At 37.0% G+C, this 17,228-nt stretch overlaps 1 protein-coding gene across 3 annotated transcripts in view; it reads left to right on the forward strand.

Annotated features, from left to right (window-relative positions):
• Nucleotides 1-492: 492 nt before the first annotated feature.
• MLF1 (myeloid leukemia factor 1) overlaps nucleotides 493-17,228 on the forward strand; it is a 33,024-nt gene continuing 16,288 nt past the window's right edge. For 2 of the 3 annotated variants that reach the window (XM_090272157.1, XM_090272176.1), the window contains exon 1: nucleotides 493-663. In XM_090272157.1, coding sequence (XP_090128283.1) covers nucleotides 617-663 — 47 coding nt within the window. In that variant the 5' untranslated portion in view covers nucleotides 493-616. Of the gene's footprint in view, nucleotides 664-1,074; nucleotides 1,142-17,228 lie in introns of those variants that run through there. The other variant, XM_090272166.1, reaches the window with a different exon arrangement.

Below are 17,228 nucleotides of genomic sequence, written 5' to 3' on the forward strand. Positions count from 1 at the left end.
AGCCCACTGCCTTCAAGCACTTGGTGCACCATTTACCAAACGTACTCAGAAACTTTTTGCACATTTTTTCTCATTATTTGTGCACAGCTTTGACCAACTACCACAGCCAATATTTCAGATATAAGATTTTCTCCAGTGGGTTACAAAACTTGGCCGGTGAATGGGTCTTTGGATTCCATCAAGCTCAAATGTTGACTCATCTCCACTTTCCTGAAAAGAGACTTGGGGTTGCAGGCGGAGGGCGATTTGCCCAAGGTCACGCCAGGGGCGGTCTAATTTTTGCTCTAATGCAGGCGGGAGGACGAGCTATCTTGTCCCCCAGGAGGCTGAAGAAGAGTTGCCTGGCTGGCACAGGGCCGAAACCCCACATTCTTGTTGATCGCAGTTGTCATGGCAGCGGCTTATTGTCCCGCCTCGTCCTTGTGACGTAATAAAACCAGCGCCCAATGGGAAAGGAGCTCTGCGTCACGCACCGCCTTTCCCGGTGGGCACCGCCCGCGAAGCCAGGAGAGAAGTGAGAACCGTGCGGGGCAGGCAGGCTCTCCGGCCGCGGGTGCGGCGAGTTACACCGTTTTCCAACCTGTGCGCGTCCACCGCCGCCTGCGGTACAGCCAGAATGTTCAGGATGCTGAGCAACGGTTTTGAGGATGATCCCTTCTTCTCGTGAGTGTCAGGGGCCGGTAGCCCGCGATCGCGCGGGGATTTAGGGGTTTTTGAGGGAAGCTGTATGAAGGGGAAAGAGCGAGTTTGAGAGGGCGAGAGGTTACTCGAGGGCATCCAGGAGGCAGTGTGAGGAAGAGGAGGGCTTAGGCGGTGACAACAGAAGGAGAAGAGGACTTAGGGATGTGAGATAGGGAAGAGGAGGATTTGGGGGCGTAGGGTGAGGCAGGAGGGTTTGGGGCCGTGGGGTGGGAAAGGACATGGAGACATAAGAGAGGGGTGAGGGTGATGGGGGGAGCGTGAGGTGTGGAGAGGTCTGAGTAGCCCTCCCCTGCCCTGCCCCGCCCCGCACCCGGGGTGAGATCTGCTCCCAACTTGGCCGGACTTCGCGTGCCCCTCTTTGCTTTCCGCCTCCCGAGGACGCCTCGCAGCTGCAGGGACTTTGCAGGTGACGGTAACTGCCATCTCGGCGGAACTTATGGTGAGAATTATGCATGCTCACAGGACCCTCTCCACACCTGTTTTCGTTCCAAATGAGGGGCGAGGAATGTCTTCTAACAATTCTTTGTAAAGGGAAAAGTTTTTAAAACACCATTTTTAATCATATAAGTCTTCATGCGATCACAACCCAGTTGGAGAACTGGGCTGTCTCTCGCCTTCAAGGGCTTGGAAGTTGCCAAGTGAAGCGTTTGTTTCCTTTTCTTGCTTTGTTACAAAGCTAGCTTTGTTTGGGAAGGGACTTTGCTTTCTGTCAGAAGTACAAATAGGGCAGGGACGCAGGGAGAGGGTGCATTTAAGATCTCAGGTAACAAGTGCCAAGCCTGTGAACTGTTCCAAGTGAAAGAAATAAAGTGATCCCTTAGGAAGACGACATTCAGAAATTAATTAGTTGTTTCATTATGATCTAGATTTCTGGATATTTTGTGAAATTATTCCTTTGGCGATTATATAAAAGTAGTCATCTAGTTGCATCTCAAAGACAGGAAGATTTGTGATACTTTTGCCCAAGTGTTTTGCCAGTTTGAATTTTGACTTGGTGTCCTAATTTAATTTGATCGCTTAAATTCTCTCTCTAGGGAACTTAGGGATCTTTTCTTTTTTTAAGGTTAAAATGTTAACAGTTTATTACATACATTTTTTTAAAGGAAAATATTTATTTAAATGTGTCAGTGCTATTTTAAAACCAAATAACATCAAAGTAGTAATTGAAAGAATAGCAGTAGAATAGATGAAATTGTTAATAAGAAAGTTATTAATATTTTATTCAAAAGGTTGTTCATTATAATTAAGGTGTATATGGACTCAGGCAAATTGATTATGCTGTTTTAGTTCACTTGTTTGCAATCTGTTGGGACATTTACAATCAGTGTCATTTTAACAAATTTCAAACTTTGTATTATGATTTGCTCTTTTAAAAGCCTCTGAGAGTAGGACTAAATATATCCATAGATTAGTTGAGCTGTAGAAGTGGTTCTTATGTAATCGTAACATCAGTACAATGGGTTAAGAATATTATGATAGACAACTTTTCTGTTGTATTATGCTTTTGACTGTATCAAAAAGAGCAATGGCCTTAACTAAACTGTGAATGTATAATCAGTACCTTCTTTAAAATGTCTAGCAAACGTAATTTAAACTCTTGGGTGACTCTTTTTGAGCAAAGGCAATGAACCCAAGAGTCAGGGTCAGAAATAGTAACAGGCTACAAATAGTAGGCATGCATCAAAGAACACTCTTCCCAGGTGCTCAGCATGGAAAGGACCGTCAGTTACATGTCAGTAGGTCTTTCGGTCATCAGTCTCTGTAGCTTTCTTCAAATGTAGGAAGCTATATCATAAAAATTTAGGTTCAAATTATTGTAATTAACTTTATAAAACTGATTTATGCTTATAATTTCTTTACTCCACAATTAACTATATAGAGAATAAACATACTTTGGGGAGGTTAGAGAGAAAAAGAACGTGAGTTTATATTTATTTCAAGTGATGGCATTGGACCTACCCCTTGTACCCCAACCTCAAACAAAATGATTTTACATTATTTAAGTCCAACATAAGGAATTCATACCATCTCTTATATAAACATTATCCCCATTGCTAACATTATGTGTCTGGTCACTGGGTTTCCTAGTGGGTAGTTTAATGTCTGACATGTAGGAAATACTCAATAAATATTGGGTAATGATAATCTGGTGGCTTTTACTTTCTGTCTTGTAGTTAATCTAGTATTTATTGCTGAAAGTAATTATTTGCATTCTACAGATCCCATTGTTGATATTGGCACTTTCTAATTTGAACAGCCATTTTCTAAATAATCCATCAGTTCAGAATCAAGGATATCAATATAAGTAATACTTTGTTACTTTACTAACTATTCAAAAATGAGAAGATGAAAAATATATACTTCTTGGATGTAAAATTAGAACTACTAATTCGAGACTGGTAAAAATATTGCGGTCAAATTGTCAAATGCTTAAAATACCTGAGTGAAAAAAAAACAAAATGTGCAGTTTTGAATTCAGATATATTCATTTTAAATGTTTACCTTCGCATAATAGCATATATTAACTCTTTCATCAGAAAAATTAAAGGGAAACTTTAAAAGTGATATTTTTAAAGTTCGTTTTATTTTATATTTGGAGCTTTTTTATATTGGCTTCTTCTTATGTTTCTGAGCTGAAGTTATTTCAGTGAAAATTGTCTTATAGCATATCTTTTATGTATACCTTGTAAATAAATAATACTTGTAATTTAGTTAAAAACACAAAGGCTAAAAAAAACCTGGTACTTCCTCGCATGTAGTTTTCACTCAGGAATACTACTTTCCCCACCCATTAGAAGTAAAAATATGTGTGTATGAGCAGAAAAGTTAATTTGAGGTTAAAATGATTTGGGTATCTATCCTATACCCTAAAAGAGTTGATTATTTACTATAAACGTTTACATATATCTAGTACAATCTAGAAATTTCTACTTTATGCAGAAACATGAGTCTTCTGAGCTACAGAAATGGATTCTGATCATGCAAGTCTACAAAGAATACCTATGTTACCACTTATAAGCTATTAGACATTAAAGGCTCAGAAGTAGGTTGACATTATCTACCAGCCTTATTTTTAATCATAAGTTGTTAGCATATTCTTAAGGCACCCAACTCTTCATATGGGTACCATATGTGTCTTTGGTCAAAGAACTGCATAAATTCACAGGATATTGCTTTTTCCGTTTCCTTGATCTCCACAGAAGCTAAAAGTTGCATTTCTATAATCTCTATTTAATTTTTTTAAGTTTTACTTATTTTGCACTTTGGAGGTAATTGGAGAATACTTCTTTGACATATTCACTGACTAAGTTGAAAGTAAATGTATTCCATGTACAAGAAAGGTATTGACTGATATTTTCTTGATTGAGAATACTGTCATAGCAGGAAATAAGACAAAATTTCTCTATTAGATAGGTTTTTGTGAACAATGTTTGAGGTTACTTACATATTTGTTTTCAGACACATAATTTGAGGTAGACTCTTCACCACGATGATATAGTTTGGTGCTAATTAGTATTCTAATTATAATCATTTAATAAAGATAGCTTGAGAGTACTCAGCTAAAATTTAAAGTTTTGATTTTCATGATCCCATTTTATGCTAAGACCCCTAACAGCTATAATGAGTTTTAGCATTTAAAAAGTTCTATTCCCAGAAATATTTTATAAAGATATTTCTTATAAACCAACTTTGCATTTCTCAGGATATCATATTTAATAGAATGAAGCACTATAACCCTTCAACTGAAAGAATTTCTAAGGGAGGCTTGATTTGGGGCATTTTTTTGTTCATTGGGTATTAAGGAACATAACACATTTATGACATAGTTGCTGGATCAAGGAATGCCATTTAGTAGATCTGATCATATCATAATGCTTCATTATATCAATGGACATTATAAATATCCACACAAAGGTAGGAGATAGTTACAGGATGCGGGGGGGTGGGAGTATAGTCATTCCTACAACCCACTTTGTATCAAAGGTTTATGACAGCACCATTTTAAACTGAGCTTCTAATCACTGGGAAGATAGAATTGCCTGTAGCAATGTAACTCATTCCTCAAGTATTACTTAGGTTTCTACCATATGCTCAGTCCTGTGGACTCTTAACATGTATTTGTAGAAGTATGGCCTGTGCCCTCAAGATTCTCTTATAAATCTTGTATGTATTATTTTTAGCTTCAAAACTTGGATCACCTGGGTGAATTTTCTTTATGGACCCATACACCTCATTGAAACTAGGGAACATTCATGACCAAGAAAACCGTAACAATCTGCTAGCTTAGCTTTTGCTACTATTATGTACAGTGGAAGGAAAGAATTTTCCTTGATGAATGGGACTGTCATGTCAATCTGAGACCCTCAGTAATAAATAATGTAATGGTTTTTATTTAGAAGCATAAACATTTCTATTCTTGTACTGGCCAAATGAAATTGTAAGCTGGCCTCCCAAAATATATATGTGCATGTGGATTTGTACACATGTATATTTATATTTGAGTCTTAAAAACAGAACTTATTCTAAGAAAAACAATACCAGCCCTAAAAAAAGTTATGTTGAAATTCCTAAGAGTCCTAGAATCAATTTGAAAGTTAAAATTTTTTGTTGGGAGAGGGGGGCAACAATTAATTTTTCCTAGCTTGTGATGGGTTAATAATATGGAGTAGAAAAACTACATTTAGTACCAAATGTATGTTTGGTTGTGGTTTGAGTCAGTGATTTTGTAAAAGGTAGTATGAACATCATAATAGTATAAGAAAATTTTTCCTGAAAGAAGGAAACATTCATTTACAAAAGAGGCCAACATGAATAGATAAAAATATATAAAAATATTAATTTCTCATCTGATAAAATAAGTTCTCTACTAGGTTAATTAAAAAACATATTAAAGACAAAGGCAAACATGCACAGGAGACTTCCGGTCAAGATGGAGGCCTAGACTGACATGCTCTGTCACACTCCACAACTAAAAAGGACTACAAGTACCGCAAACCCAGAAATAACCAGAAGTTCCAGAAAATAAATGGAAGTCCAATGTATGAAGTTATAAAGAAGTGGTGCTCATCCGAATGGGTAGGAGGGGTGAAACCGGGTGGAGAGGTCAAGCTCTGCAGCAGCAGCAGTGAAAATGGCAGGATGGCGGTAAGCCCAGACACCAGTATTTAAGGGGAGGCAAGAAGCCCCTGGAGAGCACCTCCAGCTGAAGACCAGACCCGCCAGCTTGCAATTCCAACACCGGGAAGGGCAGACCCCCAATGCCTCAGACTGTGAGGCCCAGAGGGCATGGTAATGGAGGAGGAGGCTCCCGGTCTCTCAGTGGAGAGTGAACAGCAGGAATCCATCTTGGACACCCTATCCCCATAGAAAATGCCACAGCATGGTGAAAGGGTCGCCTGGTTGTGATGAGTTCACAGAGCTCCACCCCCTGTAGCGTAGGAGGTGTGACAGCCCCACCCAGGAAGCAAAGGTAAACACAAAACGGTCAGGATGGCACAGATCATGATAGAGATCCCGATGATGGAGCTGACCAGACAGCAAATATCTAATCTAACAAAGAAGCAGACAGGAAATCTTTCTGAGGCACAGTTCAGAGCTTTTGTTATAAGAATGCTTACAGACCTAACAGCAGATCTTAAACAAGACAGGGAAGGAATGAAGGCTAGTTCTGCTGAAAAGAAGAAAACACATACGAGCCTGGCTGCTGTGGTTCAGTGGATTGAGCGTCAGCCTGTGAACCAAGTGTTGCTGGTTCGATTCCCAGTCAGGGCACATGACTAGGTTGCATGCCAGGTCCCCAGTTGGGGGCATGTGAGAGGCAACCACACATTGATGTTTCGCTCCCTCTCTTTCTCCTTTCCTCTCTCTCTCAAAACAGATAAATAAAAAATAACATAAATATTAAAATAAATAAATAAAATAAATATTTTTTTTAAAAAGACTCATAAAAAAAAAAAAAAAAAAAACTACATACAAAACTAGTGGTGAGGGAAAGAAAACCAGCGATCAAATCAACAAATCGGAACTTAGGGAAGGAACAAACAGTCAACCAGTGCAGAAAGAGGAAACAAAAAGTGAGGAAAATGAGGAGAGGCTCAGAAACCTATGTATGGGACAGCTATAAGCAGGCCAACATCCAAATCATAGGGTTGCCAGAAGGTGAAGAAGAAGAACTAGAAATTGAAAAATTATGTAAAAAAATAATGAAGCAGAACTTCCTTAACTTCGGGAAGGAAATAGACTTACAGGTCCGGGAAGCACAGAGAGTTCCAAAAAAACTGGACCCAGGGAGAACCACACCAAGACACATTATAATCAAAATGTCAAAAATTAAGGATAAAGAGAGAATCTTGAAAGCAGCAAGAGAGAAGAAGAGAATTACATACAAAGGGGTCCCAATAAGACTATCAACTGATTTCTCAAAAGAAACTCTGCAGGCAAGAAGGGACTGGCAAGAAATATTCAAAGGAATAAAAAGCAAAAACCTCCAACCATGATTACTCTATCCAGCAAAGCTTTCATTCAGAATAGAAGGGCAGAGAAAGTGCTTCCAGGACAAAGTAAAACTGAAGGAGTTCATCAGATACAAACCACTGTTATATGCAAACTAAGTAGGCAGTGAGAGGGGGAAAAGAATCATAGGTATGGGGAACATAATGGGATGAGGTCAGCAGTGGGGGAGAAAGGGCGGGAGATGGTACAGGAATTAAGAAGCATAGTAAGAGAGAGTGGAGTAGACAGGAAGATGTTGGGAACTATATGCACAACCAATGGGCATGGACTAAGGTGGGGGGACAACTGGAAGGAGGGGTCTCACTGGGTGGAGGGGAACAAAGGGAAAAGAAATTGGGACAACTGTAACAGCATAATCAATAAAGCATATAAAAACAACTGTTTACTACCACAAGAGGTTTTTGGCTCTGGTTTAAAGTTAAAAAAAAGAAAATTCAGGCTTGAACAAAAGAAATCTTGAAGTCTTTTCTCCTAGCTGTTGCTGTTCTGGGTAGACATGAGTTGAATTTACTTAAGGGTGCAGCCAGATTTCTTCCTGAATGGTTCAGACAGGCGCAAAAGCCAGACTGTAAGCCCACTTTTATCTTAATGATTTTTCCAACAGGCAGCCTTTTGTTCATGTCACTCAAAAAATAAAGAATTTTGTTTTTAGCATTTGCCCTACATATAAATATACCTACTCCTGTTTAAAAAGAGAGAAATCTGGGCAACATTTTAAATTAGTCACTTTTAGTTGCTGAGTTTGTAGCCTAATTGTAATGCAGTTGGAAAAATAAGTCCCATTAAATTTTATGTTTCTAGAGGAAAATAATAGCTGCTTAATACTCACTTATCCACAGTACAAAATCTAATATTCCCCAAAGTATCTTTCTTCATTGCAGTTGAATCTCATCCACCTATCTAAAGGTAAGGTTAACTGGTTTTCTTGAGTAACTGCATATTAATAAGAATGAACATTTTCATCTCCATACTTGTACCCATATTCTAAGCTCTAAATATCTAGTGAACATAGAGCTCTAAGTAAAAGAACTTTCTTTTGACTCACTCATTTCAAAATATCAGGTGGGGCCCTAGCCCAGTAGCTCAGTTGGTTAGAGTGTCCCAATACGCCAAAGTTGTGGGTTTGATCTTTGGTCAGGGCACGTACAAAAGCAACCAATTAGTGCATCAATAAACGGGACAATAGAACTTCCGGCCAAGGTGGAGGCATAGGTAGGCAGACATGCTGTATCTCCCTCCACAACTAGAAAGGAATTCAACTACCTCAAAAGCTATAAAAACCAATCAAAATTCCAGAAAATCAAACAGAAGGGAAGTTCAACTAAGAAATAAAGAAGAAATACTCATCCAGACAGGTAGGACAGGTGGAGCTGGGGCAGAGAGGAACCGGGCGGCAGCACTGGGGCAGCAGCCCCAGCGACACTGGTGGCAGTTCCAGAGGCACCGGGGAGGCAACACTGGGGCAGCGGTGCCAGCGGAACCCGGGCGGCGATGCCTACAGAGGTACCAGTGGCAACAGCACCCGCACCAACAGTAGTAGGACGGGTGGCAATGGCAGCGCAGTGGCTGGAGCCAACTGGTGGGAAGCGCAGTCACACATTTTAAAAAATCAGGGAAGAAAACCTGAGGAACTATTGCAACCCTGAACCAGACCAGGCAGCTCACAAACCTGGTGCCAGGGGAAAATGCAGCCACATTGCTTCTGACAAAACCAGTGGGAGTTGGGGGGCAGAGGGAGCTGCAGGTCCCTCAGCAGAGTCCCTGTACTTAGTAGAAAAAGAGCAAGTGCTCAGCAGGTGGCATTATTCCCTATCAGACCCCTCCCCCACATAAAACACCACAGCGTGGGGATACATGTCTGCCCCTGCACTGACTAATATCTAAGGCTCTGCCCCTTAAAATGTAACAGGTGTGACAGCCTTAGCCAAGATGCAGAGGCAAACACAGGAGGCTGTCAAATTAAGGAGACAGAAGTATGGCCCAAAGTAGGGAGCAGATCAAGGTTCCAGTGGGAGAACTGAGTGACAAAGAGATAGCCAACCTAACACATGCAGAGTTCAAAATGCTGGTGATAAGGGTGCTCACAGACTTGGCAGAAAAGATTAAGCATGGCAGGGAAGAAAGGAAGGCTATATTAAGTGAAACTAAGGAAAATCCACACAAAACCAATGGTGAAGGAAGTAAACCAGGGTTCAAATTAGTGATTTGAAACATAAGGAAGAAATAGCCAGTACAGAAGGAGGAAACAATAATTGAAAAAAAAAAAAAAATGAAGAGAGGCTTAGGAACCTCTGGGACAGCTGTAAACATGCCAGCATCTGAATCATAAGGGTGCCAGAAGGAGAAGAAGAAGGGCAATAAATTGAAAAATTATGGGAAAAAATAATGAAGGAAAACTTCCCTAATTTGTCAAAGGAAAAAGACATACAAGTCCGGGAAGCACAGAGAGTCCCAAACAAACTAAACCCAAGGATGACCACACCAGGACACACTGTAATTAAAATGCCAAAGGTGAAAGATAAAGAAAGAATCTTAAAAGCAACAAGAGAAAAGAAGAGAACTACCTACAAAGGGGTGCCTATAAGATTACCAGCTGATTTCTCAAAAAACTTTGCAGGCAAGAAAGGAGTGGCAAGTATTCAAACTGATGAAAAGCAAGGACCTACAACCAAGATTACTCTATCCAGCAAAGCTATCATTTGGAATGGGAGAGCAGGTAAAGTGCTTCCCAGACAAGGTAAAGCTAAAGAAGCTCATCATCACCAAGCCATTATTACATGAAATGTTAAAGGGACTTATTTAAGAAAAAGAAGATCAAAACTATGAACATTAAAATTACAACAAATTCACAACTATCAACAACAGAATCTAAAAACTAAAAACCAAAAACAAACTAAGCAAACTACCAGAATAGGAACAGAATCATAGATGTGGAGATCATTCAGATGGTTATTAGCTGGGACAACTGTAATAGCATAATCAATAAAATATACTAAAAAAAAAAAAAAAAAAAAAAAAAAAAAAAAACAATCCATTTCTCTCCCCCCTGCCTTCCCTTTCTCTCTCTCTCTTCCTTCCTCTCTCTCTAAAAATCAATAAATAAAAAATTAAAATGTCAGGTTGTATAAAATCCTTTAACTATATAGTTCTATTTCTTATTCTTTAAAGATTTATCATGAAAAATTTAAACATATACTGCAAAAGTGTAAAATTATATCAATACTGTGTACCCAATACCCAAAATTTCAAAATGTACACCTGCTAATTCTTCTCTATAACTGCTGCTGTCTCCAAAGTGTTAAAAGCAAATTTCAGACTTTTTGCCATCTCACTTCTATGTATTTCCATATGCATCTGTCTATGAAAAATATGGTCATCTTCTTACATAACCACAATACAATATTCACATCAAACAAAATTAACAAAAATCCAATTGCTCGGTATCATCTGGCATTATCATTGAGATATGAAATACTTTGGAATAGTCTAATTTTAGAGGTAAGAATTAGAAACTGTTTCTTAGACAACTCACTTAGGGTCTTAGAACTACTTAAAACATTTTTTTTTTTAATGTAAAAGATAGGGAGACACACCAAATTCTGATTCCTTAATTTTAAAAGTAACTTTTGATCTTCAGATATTGACTTAGGAAAACATAAAACAACCCTGTCTTCTAGTGCCCTAAAAGATAAGCTGCTTATTGTGTGCCATTGATCCATTTAATTTTTAAAGCGTTACAATTTCCTCATAATGCAAGTTACCTGTGATTCTGCTACAGGAGTGATTCTTAAATTTTTAATAGGTAGAAAATCCAGGAATAATAGTCTGTTACATTTTTGTGGCTATCACTCCTATCAATAACACAAAAATCCAAAACTAAAAATCCCACAAGAATTCATGGAAAATGACCTTATATATATTTTCTGCATTGCATGTATAATATCTGTACTTGTTTGTTCCTTAATATGTTAGAGTATGTTTTACATTGAAAAGGATATGAAATATAATATCTAAATGCTCTTCTGTCTTTATTTCCTAAGTGAATTTAGTACATCTATGTTTCTCCAGTTAATACCCAACATTCAACTAAAGAGTCTCTTCATTCTGACTCAGTTACTAATTCAGTTAAGAATAATTTAATTTCTGGACTCCTGCTGAAATTTTTCTATTCTCTTGCACTAAGAGCATTCTTAATCTGCACTCACTGGAGAACACTTTCCTTTTATGACTCTGCATGAAACTTTTCAGTAAGCAGAAAGGAGGCTGGAAAGTAGTCAGAGCAGTGTCCCCAAGTGGATCAGTATAACAAAGACAAAAGGGCATGGCAGGAGAGCAAATGGAGAAGTAAGAGTACTGACATGTTAACATTTTTTAAAATATGGATTAGTCAGCAGAGGTCGTTGGATGTTATCATATCAGTCAAGTGTGCAGAGGACATGCTATTTATTTCAGCCATTCATAACTATATTTCTTTTTCTACTTAATAGTTTCCTTTAAAACAGTTGATATTGCACAGGAATAAACAGATCTGTAGAACAAAACAGTCTGGAGACACTCATATACACCTCCTAATTAGATTTGCTTAGAGAATACTTATTTTCTTATTTTTATTTTTTGTTTTAATACTTTGTAATATCTTCAGATGTACTTGGGGAACAGCCCTGCTTTCTAAGGAAAAGACTAGATTACGGTTGCTGGAACTGTTGGCACCTCGTTCTTTATTTTTAGTAAAACTTCACTGCTGAGATACTATGTTTCTGAACTGCAAACTAGTAATCTAATTTAGTTGACCACAATAATTTCAAAAAAATCTTTTAGATAACTTAAAAATACTCACCTTTACATGATTTACAGAAAGTCAACTTAATCATTTGAAGCATTCTACATAATAAATTTCTCCATTCAATTTTTAGAAATTATGTTTAAGTATAATTAAGGCATTAGGCCTCAGAACTGCACAGTGCTTTTTTGGAGTACAGTTTCTGCCTTAGCATATTTTAAAACTAATGTCTAATTAATAACAGCTGGGAAATATGAATTTATTAAAACAAAAAACAGTAGCATCTTTTCATGAACACCAAAATTTGACAAGCTAATATAGTTTACAGTTTTCACTGAGATAAATAGGCATGATTTTTTAATAGCGTTTTAGTGGAAGTTGCCACGAAATCATCTTTATTACTATTATAAAAGAAAAATGCATTTATATAGTCTGAACTGAACATATGCATTTGATATGGAATTGAAGAACTTTTTTATCCATTTTGTTTTTCCATATTTACATATACACTATTAAGACTTTAAAAAATGAAAAAGTGGTTTAAAATTCAGCAGCATCAACATCTGGTAATTAATACCTTATTTTATGAAGTAGCAAGGTGCCTCACATTTTCAAAGTGTGTTTTGGGATATGTAATACATGCCTATGGCAAAACTCAAAAGATACAGAAGACTACATGGTTAAAAGACTCCTTCTTCACACCAATGTGAAAAGGTACTATAGAACTATACATTTTAAATGGTTAAGGTGAGGAAAAAGCTCATTGTGCTATGCACATTATCTTTGTGCTTTTCGGTATGTGCTATGCTTCAACAAGATAACATAAGATGAAAAAGAAAAGGACTTCTTCCTACCTTTGGCCTTCAACTATCTAGCGACTCTCCCAGAATACAGCCACTGTGATCAGATTGCTGCATAGCCTCTTGGGATATTTTTCTATTCCTTTATAAGCATATATGCATGAATATTTTTGTTCATTTGTTTCCAATTTTATATTACAAACCTTTTAAAAACTTTTATTTATTGAATTTACTAGTTAGTAAAATTATGTAGGTTTCAGGAATACAATTCTATAATATATCATTAGTATGTTATATTGTGTGTTCACCACCCCAAGTCAAGTCTCCTTCCATCACCATTTATCCCCTACCTTTACCCCCTTCTATCTATCCCTCACTCCCCTTTCCTTCTGGTAATTACCATACTGTTGTCTGTGTCTATGAGGTTTTTGTTTTTGCTTAATCCCTTCACCTTTTCACCCAGACCCATAACCCCCCATCCCATCTGACAGCTGTTAGCTTGTTCTCAGTATCCATGAGTCTGTTTCTATTTTATTAGTTTATTTTGTTGTAAGTATATAAATAATTGCAAACATTTGGGGAAAACTAATGTCGTAAAAAACAGAAGCTATGCTAACATTTAAGGAATCAAAGCTAATGAAACAGAAAACTACAGAAAATGTAATTTGATATCTTCAAGAGAGTCATATCTACTGAGGCCAAGAAAGCTCATTTGTACCAACCGTCCTGCAGATTACACTGTACACCTAGAATAAAATACAAAAGCAGCTTTCTAGAACAGATATATACTAGAGAATTACCAAAAACAGGCATGCGCTGGAGGTCATGATTCAACAATTGCAAGAAGAGATAGGGAATTTTAGCCTGAGGGTAAGCCCAATTTGTGCCATGTAGGGTGGCTAAACTCTGATAGAAGACTTGAAATTATTCTGCCCTAAGACCAGGGACTAAGTTCAGTGCAGCCACAGTCACTGGAAGATGTGGGAGAAAGTCTCAGAAAGGAGAGAATCAGGGAAGGTGAGCACCAAGTACTGTCAACAAATTCTGCACAAAAATCTGAATCTGAGGTTTAAGTCATACATGTGTGAGACCAACATAAATCATTCCAACTAAGGAGAAAAGAACTAAACAGATTTGAGCTGCCACTCAAAAGACAGAATTTGAATCTAAGGCTAGTCAGAGTAATTGACTACTTAAAAAAATAACCAATGTTCCTGAATATAACATATATATAGCTTCCACAACATAATAGTCACAATGTGCAGATATAATTCAAATTATTTGACAAAGACACAGGAAATTGTGACCCATTCTCCACAAAAAAGATAATGGACTGAGACTGATCCCCAAGTGATCCATATGTTGGAATTAACAGACAAGAATTTTGCTCAGCGATGTAAAGGAAAATATGCTTACAATGAATGAAAAGACAAGTATCAGTAGAGGAAGACAAATTATAAAAAAAAAACCCAAAAAACAAAAAGAAGTTTTAAAACTGAAAATTACAATATCAATATTTTTAAGGAAAGAATATTACTGCATGAGTTTAATAGCAAAATGGAGATGACAGAGGAAAGAGTAGATGAACTTGAATATAGGTTAATAAAAATCTGAAACAAAAATAAAGAACCTTAAAGAATAAAGAGAATGAGGCACAAAAAGTAGTTGAAATAATAATGGAAATTATTAAATTTGGTGAAAGATAAAACTTCAGAGAGTGGAGAATCTGTAAGTAAACTCCTAAGGATAAATATGAAGAAAACCATGCCTAGATTCATTATACTCAAACTTCTGAAACCCAAGGATAAAGAGAAAAGTCTTGAAAACAAATAAAGGAAAATGACACATTGATTGAATACAGGATAATAAATATTTTGAATTATCGTGGGCTTCTCACCAGAAACAGCAGAGGTCAGTAGACAAACATCTTTAAAGTGCTGCAGGATAAAAACTGTAAACCTACATTTATTTTGTACAAATATTCACTAAGAATAAAGGGTGAAATAAAATATATTTAGATAAAAGAAAACTAAGAATTCATTACAAGCATACCTGCAGAACAAGATATGTTAATAGTTCTTTAGTGAAGACAAATGATTTCATATGACAACCTGGATTAAAGAAAGAAAAGTGTCTAAATACTAAATAAGTAGATAAATGTGAAATAGCTTCAGAGATTTCAGGAGACAGTGCAGTCATTAAAACAAAAAGCAAAAAACTAACCAGAGATCCCAGAAATTAAATTTTTGATCTTAAAAAAATAAAATTAAGCCAAATGTTCACAACCAAAGACTGAATTAGTAATATGGGAAACTGAGCCAAGCGGTTTCTTCCAATAGGCAGCACAAAATAACAAAGGGTTAAAAGTTCTAACAAGAAGGAACAGATAAAAAGAAGAGAATAGTAAATACTGAAAGAAACAACAAATAATTTCTAGATCTAACGAAAGGCTGAAATCCTTAGAACCCATATCATGAAGGGAAATTTGAGGAATGACAGGATAACTTTTTATTCTATGCTTGGACCCATGATAATGTAATTTCAACACATTAAAAATAGATAAAGAAATTATAAAGCCTCCAGAGAGTATAGATTTCTGAGAAAGAATGAAAACCAGGTTGTCATCAGACTTCTCTTAAACAATACCGAATAAGGAAGATAAGCCATTGTTTCAGTTTGATGTGAAATGCATTTAGACAGTATGACACTCATTTTACTGTGCTCTTAATTACTAGATGTCCGAATCCAAGAAGAAAATAGTAAGATAGAAGAAGCGCAATGGTAATTAAGAAGTGAACCAACTGTAACTTCTCGATGAAGGAAGATTTATTCTTCCTAGGAGCCAGAGTTCATCTTTTTCCTCTCTTGGAGCTAGCACAGGATAAATAAACACTCAACTAACTTCTAGCCCATTCCTGAAATTTTGAACTTGAATGACTTGGAGAATAATAGCTGTCCTTTTAATGGAAATAGAGATATAAAGAGGAGAAGCTGTCTAGGGAAAAAGACAGTGTTAGAAATGTTAGGTTTAAAGACTTACTAGGATTGAAATTGGCAAATGTTCAATAATCACTTTATCATTATTTTTATTTATACTCTGAATACTTTAGAAAGTTTTACAACTCTCTGGACAACAGGAAGTTGAAAATTGGTAGCCCTCCAAAAGCCAGGGCTCTATTTCCACTGCCTGGCACAGTGCCTATTATATAGCTATTCAATAAATATTTGTTAAATAAATGGATACCATTTACATCAAAACAAGCAGAAAATGAACTAGAGATTCTGGATAAAATAGTTGAGGAGAACAGATTAGTGTTTATTCATTAGTGTTTATCCTTGAAACATCTGCATTAGGGTGACTTAAAATGATTGTTAAAATTCTGACTACTGGGTTATGCTCCAGATATGGTGAATCAAAAACCCCTGGGTGTGTGCCTCAGGAATCTGCACGTCACTTAGTAACTCTAGTGATTTTTAAGTGTGTTCAAATTAAAGGAAGTAGCCCACAGAGGGCAGGGAAAAGCAGTCCAGAGAAAGGGTAAAAGAAGTCCAGAGAAAGTATGTTTTTAGCAGGCATAGCTTTTCAACATTTTAATGCCATTCACAATTAGAAAATATTTGCAAAGCACCTTGGGGTACAAGAAGGAGAGACAGATAGAAGCGGGAAATGACCACGGGCTTCTTCAGGCAGCTTCAGGCCCCACCTGGTTGCCCCAAGGCTAGGGGTATCAAGATTTGAAATACCAGCAATGTATCTGAAACTCAGGAATCTCTGTCAAGGACCAGAGGGAAAATGAACTATCCAAGGAGAATTTCGAGGAGAAATTTATAAAACAAGGCTCAGAACAGTGCATTGTCCCTCAAATTAGAAATTGCTGCCAAGAATTCAAGGATTAGGAATGAACTTTTAGATTTCAATGATTGGGAGTTTAGGATAATTTTTGGAGTTTTAATTCAGAGGAGAAAGGAAGCCCCCTGAATTATAACAGGAAATAACAGTTACAAACCAGGCCATTAGAGCTGAGAGCTTGCTATCATTGGGGTGGATATTTCTTCAGGAGCTGACACCTTCTAAATCTCTTTTGGCTCATCCTAATTCAGATTTGTTCTTAATTACTGTCTTAATCATTAGTCATAGAAATCCTATTCAGCACACTAGTGCCAAGTTAATCACAGGCTCTATTTTATAGCATTTCAATCTTCTAAGACTATTTTATGTAGATTGGCAGGAAGAGTTGAAAATGGTTTTACCTAATGTGATTTTAGGAATGTATCTGAAATAGGCAGGATAATGGACCCTTTAAAGATGTCCATGCCCTAAACCTTAAAACCATTTAATACGTTATTTTACATGGCAGAAGGGGACTAAGGTTACAGATGAAATTAAGGTTGTTAATCAGCTAACCTAAAATAGGAGAGTAACCTGGATTACT

The sequence above is a fragment of the Furipterus horrens genome, unplaced genomic scaffold (assembly GCF_987537825.1).
Source record: "Furipterus horrens unplaced genomic scaffold, mFurHor1.1.pri manual_scaffold_1, whole genome shotgun sequence".
In the NCBI taxonomy this organism is placed as follows: domain Eukaryota; kingdom Metazoa; phylum Chordata; class Mammalia; order Chiroptera; family Furipteridae; genus Furipterus; species Furipterus horrens.